At 48.7% G+C, this 6,924-nt stretch overlaps 1 protein-coding gene across 2 annotated transcripts in view; it reads right to left on the minus strand.

Moving 5' to 3' along the window:
- The window catches only part of hmgcll1 (3-hydroxymethyl-3-methylglutaryl-CoA lyase like 1), a 30,443-nt gene extending 23,803 nt beyond the window's left edge, over positions 1 to 6,640 (minus strand). Inside the window, exon 1 of one of the 2 annotated variants that reach the window (XM_079855532.1) lies at positions 6,082 to 6,637. In XM_079855532.1, coding sequence (XP_079711658.1) covers positions 6,082 to 6,177 — 96 coding nt within the window. In that variant the 5' untranslated portion in view covers positions 6,178 to 6,637. Of the gene's footprint in view, positions 1 to 6,081 lie in introns of both variants that reach the window. The other variant, XM_079855533.1, reaches the window with a different exon arrangement.
- Between the last annotated feature and the right edge of the window lie 284 nt (positions 6,641 to 6,924).

Genomic DNA, 6,924 nt, shown 5'->3' on the forward strand with positions numbered 1-6,924 from the left:
TTCTTCTTATCAACTTAATAAATTAGACCAAGAAACTTTGGCTGTCTTTTGTATTTTTAAAACATTTCTGGTCTGCGTTTTCAAGAGGAACTTTCAATTAAAAAAAATTAAAAATTGGGAAAAAAGTTAAATTACTGTCATTTTTATATTGGTCTAATCGAAAATCATGGTTTCTGGTTTAAACCTGTTTTGTTCAGTTGTATAAAAAAAAGAATAATAGTAACACTCCCTATAGAAAAAAAGAAAGAAAGAAAGAAAAGAAAACATTCTGTTTAAATTGTATTTTTGCTTGACACCGTGTGCAGAACATATACTGGCTAGACTATACAATATATTTTTGTCTTTCAAAGACAATATTCCTGTCTTTATCTATAGATAGTGCACTAAATAAATCATTGATAAAAAAATTGATTTTATTTTTTTCTATTTGAAAATTCTACTTCCATATTATAGCTAATTTATCTTTTGTTTATGGTGAAATTAAGTTGAAAAAGTATAATTTACATTTGATTAATGTAATTCTTTCAATTCTGAACCAATCAAGTACTCACTGAAACTGTAGTTCCCTTTCGTGGTCACTACGAGTTACGTCATTCGTTACGACGACGAATGGGGTTTCGCTTAGAAAGCCTCTCACCTTCGAGTATACAAAACGAGGCAATGGCAAGAAAATGCCATGGGTCTGCGGAATTTGCATAGCGTAACTCCGCCCCACCTCGTGGGTATATCAGGAAGTACGCTGGCAACATGCAGATATGTTTTCACTTCGGAGCCAAGAGTTTTCTTCACTCCCACAAGCCATTCTGAATTATCTTCACTCTACGAGACGAGCGGCTCTCCAGTGTGTTGGTGCAATGGCGCGTTTCAGCAAGATCACATTGCCTGCTGCTGATCTGTGCAGTGATCTGCCGACAGTGTGTGTGCTTCTCCCTGAGCGCTTCAGCACTCTGCTGAGCTTTTTCCTCTCTCTAAAAGACGGTTCACCCGTGTATTTTCTGGATGTGGGCGTGTGATTCATCTGCCTAACGGTCATGAGCGCAGTTTGGCATGTTGGGCTTAATCACGCTCTGTAGCGCTCGTGGATGAGTCATGTTTTCATTGCGGGAACATAATTCGTTACATTTCGTTACATTTATATAGCGCTTTTTCTGAGACCTCAAAGCGCTTTACATAGAAGGGGGGAATCTCCTCAACCACCACCAATGTGCAGCATCCACCTGGATGATGCGACGGCAGCCATATTGCGCCAGAACGCTCACCACACACCAGCTTACTGGTGGAGAGGAGACAGTGATGAAGCCAATCAGTATATGGGGATGATTAGGAGGCCATGATGGACAGAGGCCAAGGGGCAAATTTGGCCAGGATGCCGGGGTTACACCCCTACTCTTTTTCGAAGGAAAAAGATTTTTAATGGCCACAGAGAGTCAGGACCTCGGTTTAACGTCACATCCGAAGGACGGTGCTCTTTTGGCAGTATAGTGTCCCCATCACTATACTGGGGCATTAGGACCCACACAGACCACAGGGTGAGCACCCCCTGCTGGCCTCACTAACACCACTTCCAGCAGCAACCTGGTTTTTCTCAGGAGGTCTCCCATCCAGGTACTGACCAGGCTCAGCCCTGCTTAGCTTCAGTGGGCAACCAGTCTTGGGCTACAGGGTGATATGGCTGCTGCATTTGGCTGGGAACATGACCATCACGATGTTTAGATCGAGACTCAATGATCTCCGTGTGGGTAGAGTCCCCTCTGCCACACCCCAATCTATCTCTTCCTCGAGAGGGGATACTTTGGCTGGTGGCCAGGGTGATCTGAGGGTTACGGTGTGGCATAATAACCTCGGGCCACGCCCCCCTCCACATTGCAAACCGTGGAGCTTCCGTGTGTGCCTGGTTCCTCTCGGGGACCCAGTGTTTTCATTCGGGGCTCCAGCAGATGGTGTCATGTCACTCACAGCATCACAAGGCAGGCTTGATTCCTCTGGTTTCCTTAGTCTGCTTCCCGCCAAGGCCTTCTCCCTGCGGCTCCTCCCCTCCTGCTCTGCAGCCTTCACTGAGACCGCAGGAGGAGGTCGCAGGAGGTCGCAGGAGGGCGGCACCACCCGTCTCTGCCCCTTAGCCGGCCAAACTCCAGGCTAAGCAGCACTCCTGAGACGGGCAGCTTGGAATTACAGCTCAGTTCTTCTCAGGAGCTGGTAGCAGGAACACTCCTTCCCCCGGCCCTCTCCCCCGCCGGGGAAGAATCTTCTGTTTTCTAAGAACTAATGTCCCTTCCTCTGAGCCCCAAGAGGCCGTGGATGGCAGTGTGCGACGTTCTGCCTCGTCACTCTCATCCCCCTCTGTCACCAGACCCCTGTCAGAGCAGGCCCCCGTGGAACGCTTGTCCTTCCCCGGCCAACTCTGTCGGCTTATGACCGTGCCCCCACACCGGGACGCTACGCCTCCCATGTCTGGGCCGGTCATTACACCTCTCTGCCCCATCGAGTGTACGTCTTGTGGTTCGCATGACCCCACTGGTTCAGTTCTTGGGAACTTGGTTAGAGCTTCCCATCCTGTCCCGCTGGGTCGTGAGAAACATCAGTTCGCATGATCTCCTCCCCACTTCCGGGGAGTGCGCTATACTATGGTCAGTAGCTATGCCCCTGTCATGCATGCGGAGGTCACCACCCTACTGGCGAAGGGTGCGATCGAGATGGTCCCTCCAGCCGGCTTCTTCAGCCCCTACTTCATTGTACCCAAGAAAACCGGTGGGTTATGGCATATCCTGGACATGCACGTCTTGAACCGATCCCTTCACAGGCTTCCGTTCAAGATGTTGACAGCGAAACGCATTTCTGAATGTGTTCGTACGGTGGATTGGTTTCAGCGATCGACCTGAAGGACACCTACCTCCATTCTTCCTCGACACAGATCGTTTCTACAGTTTGCTTTCGAAGGGCGTGCATATCAGTACGCGGTTCTCCTGTTCGGGCTAGCCCTGTCTCCTCGCGTCTTCACGAAAGACATTGAGGCAGCCCTTGTGCCGCTACAGTAACATGGGGTTCGCATCCTGAATTATCTCGACGACTGGCTGATCCTAGCTCACTCTCGAGACCAGGTTTGCGAACACAGGGACCTAGTGCTCCGGCACCAAGCCCACCTGGGCCTTCGGGTCAACTGGGAAAAGAGCAAACTCTCCCCCATGCAGAGGATCTCTTTTATCGGTATGGAAATCGACTCGGTCGCCATGTGCGCGCAGCTTACGAGCGAGCACGCGCAGTCACTGCTGACTTGCCTGAGACAGTTCGAGGGCAAGAGTGCGGTTCCACTGAAGTTATTTCAGAGGCTCCTGAGGCATATGGCATCCGCATCCGTATCCACAGCCGCAGCCGCAGCTACGCCGCTCGGGTTGATTAATATGAGGCCGCTTCAGCTCTGGCTTTGCATTCGAGTCCCGAGGTGGGCATGGCAACTAGGCACGCTCCGAGTACAAGTTACTCAGACCTGCCGTCAGACCTTCACCCCGTGGACGAACCTCAGCTTTCTACTGGCCGAGTTTTCAGGCATGTTGTTGTATCAACAGATGCCTCCACCACGAGCTGGGGTGCCATGTGCAATGGACATGCTGCCGCGGGCTTCTGGACAGGACCCCAGCGCCTTTGGCATGTCAATTGCCTCAAGTTGCTGGCGGTGCGTTTGGCTCTGCACCGCTTCCGTGTATTGCTCAAGAACCAACATGTACTAGTCCGCTCAGACAATAACGCGACAGTAGCGTACATCAACCGACAAGGTGGTCTACGCTCCAGCCATATGTCGCAACTCTCCCGCCACCTCCTCCTATGGAGTCAGAAGCATCTGAGGTCGCTTTGAGCCATTTATATCCCGGGAGACCTGAATCGTGCAGCCGACGAGCTCTCACGGTTTCAGCCAGGGGCTGGAGTCTCCAATCTTCCTGGAGATTGGAGACTCCATCCCCAGATGGTATAGCTGATTTGGGAATAGTTCGGCGACGCACAGGTAGATCTGTTTGCCTCAGTACATCTGCTTTCCTTCCTGCAAGATGGGTTGGAGTGAAGGCTGTCTCCCTCCACCCTCAAAGTGTATGTTGCCGCTATCGCCGCACATCACGAGACAGTTGAAGGTAAGTCCGTGGGGAAGCACGACCTGGTCATCAGGTTCCTGAGAGGAGCGAGGAGACTAAATCTTCCTTGCCTTCCTCCCGTACCCTCTTGGGACCTCGCAGTGGTTCTATCCGCCCTGCAGAGTGCTCCCTTTGAGCCTTTGCAATCAGTCAAGCTTAAGTTCCTGTCATTGAAGACAGCGCTCCTGGTTGCATTGGCCTCCATCAAGAGGGTAGAGGACCTGCAGGCATTTCAGTTGACGAAGCGTGCCTGGAATTCGGGCCGGCCTATTCTCACGTGATCCTGAGACCCCAGACATCTGCAGAGCTGCAGGCTGGGCGACACCTAACACATTTGCAAGATTCTACAATCTCCTAGTGGAGCCAGTTTCCTCCCGTGTACTCGCTTCAACTAGCCGGTACTAGGATCTACTCAGATGTCTTTGCTTCCTCGCCATTTCACTCCTCGGACTCCAACAGCACTGTTGACGTCAACCCCAGTGTTTCTCCATATGCAGCCCGTTCATGGGTCATATGTGTATTCTGTAAGTCCTCCCTTCAGGCAGGCATTGTGTTGGTATTCCTGTGTTAAGTAGGAGTCCTTCGTCCATGCTAGTCTCACGACAGGGAGCTCAGACTTACGCAGGGCACTGGAAGACAGCCAAGGTGGCGTGATTAGACTGGGAACCCCATTTGTCGTCACGAAGTAACTCGTAGTGACCACGAAAGGGAACGTCTTGGTTACGTATGTAACCCTCCTCCCCTGAATTCCCAGACATTACGTCTCCCTGCCACTTCCGCTGTACCGCTGGAACGCCTGAGTTCAGTCTCGACTCCTCAGCGAGAAAATATGTTGCCAGCGTACTTCCTTATATACCCACGAGGTGGGGCGGAGTTACGCTATGCAAATTCCGCAGACCCATGGCATTTTCTTGCCATTGCCTCGTTTTGTATACTCGAAGGTGAGAGGCTTTCTAAGCGAAACCCCATTCGTCGTCACGACGTAACGTCTCCATTCCCTACTCAGGGAACGAGGGTTACATACGTAACCAAGACATTCCCAGTGTGTGTGTGTGTGTGTGTGTGTGTGTGTGTGTGTGTAAGATGAGAAAAGGGGGAGACTTGATAATGTTTAATGTTGAATCATGTTGTGATTGCAGCATTTTCTTAGGCTGAGGACATGAAGAATATGTTATTGCTGCTTAGTACTTACTATACTTAAAATTGTGGACTTTGCATTTAGTATTCTAACACAGTATGTGCTATTGCTTGTAAACAGCCAGCTAGCTAATTGAATTAATGAAATCCTGCTTGGGGACCTTATCAAATCACTTTGAGACAACTTCATTTGATCACCTAACACTAACTTCATTTGATGATGTATGAAGTTATATTAACAAACTGTGATTTTTTAAATAGTGTAAATCCAACACACTTTTTTCCCACTGTATAGCCTTTATAAGTAATATTTTTACTCATTTTTACTCGTCTTTAGGAAAATAAATATATATTTTTATTAATATTGAATCAAAATGTAAGGTTTGAACAAATCTATAAATACACCTTGAGAAAAAAACAATCAAAAAACTTTTCTTTTTTTTATTCAAAATACAATTTTTGTCAGTGTTTCAATCCCAGATTAACCCTGTAAATGACTTCTGGGTATAGACCTGCCATCTTGTCATTAAACTGTGAAAATGCATAACTTTTGAAGTGGGAAACAATAGCATTTGGTATAAAAACATTGCACCTACTTGTGGAAAAGCACCATTTTGTAATTAAACACAAGTACTGTACTACGAAAATTTGAGAGATGGAAAGTGAATAAAACTGATATATGCACAAATTATGCATATAATGTGTAGTTTTCTGCCTAACACTGTGTTTCACAAGGGTCAGATCATTTTCAGCTGCTCCTTTACGCGACTCCATTGCTATATTTCCATGTATAAATCTTGCACATGCAAAAACAGACCCCCACCTTCTCTTCCCACAGGAGCCGTGGCAACCAGGGATGATCCCGCAGGAAAGTCTCATAGCTCAGACAGTGCTTGACCGCAGTGGAAACGTTACCCATCCGGCTAGCACGACCCGCTAGCCCAGCGCTGTTCCCGGATGACACCTGTAGAGATCAGAGCGCATATGCCTTTCAGCATCGCTTCAACGGGCTCGGGATGACTCAGCTGTTACCATGGCAACCGCATCCCTGCCTCTTGCGCACAGTGATGTCAGGAGGGGGAGGGAAGAAGACGTTACACAGCATTTTGTTGGCTTTAGACTGACAGCTCCATGTGAAGTACGAGCCCCTCTGGGATTCTCGGCTCTACAATAAGACTAACCACAAGCTGCTTATGTTCCTGCCTTCGGCTCCCCTTCCCAGCGGAAATCTCCAGCTCGAGGGAAATACGCTCTCTTCATTGATCTCCTGTGACTGAGGAGCTCATGCTTCTCAATGGCCGGCCGTGGCTCTCTTGCCAATGTCAACTGTGCTCTGTTATAAAATCTCTCTGTAAAGCCCGGCCGCAATTTACTTGTGAAAGAGCCATTCTTCCTGGCCCAGGTGCTCACAATAGAGAGGTTTAAGGAAGCTCTTGTGCTGAACTCTTCCTCAGTAAGATGCTGGTGTGTGTCGTGAGAGGGTGTGTGTGTGTGTGTGTGTGTGTGTGTGTGTGTGTCGTGAGAGGGTCTGGCCTCTCTCTCACGGGGGGGAATGCAACCGGACGCATTTATTAGGTATCAGCATTTCTCGCATGGCAGAGGCTGATAAATCATAAAGAATATCAAAACATGTTCGTGGTTCAACACTTCTTGGACAATGAATAGC

The sequence above is a fragment of the Squalius cephalus genome (genome assembly GCF_949319135.1).
Source record: "Squalius cephalus genome assembly, chromosome: 21".
Taxonomy (NCBI): domain Eukaryota; kingdom Metazoa; phylum Chordata; class Actinopteri; order Cypriniformes; family Leuciscidae; genus Squalius; species Squalius cephalus.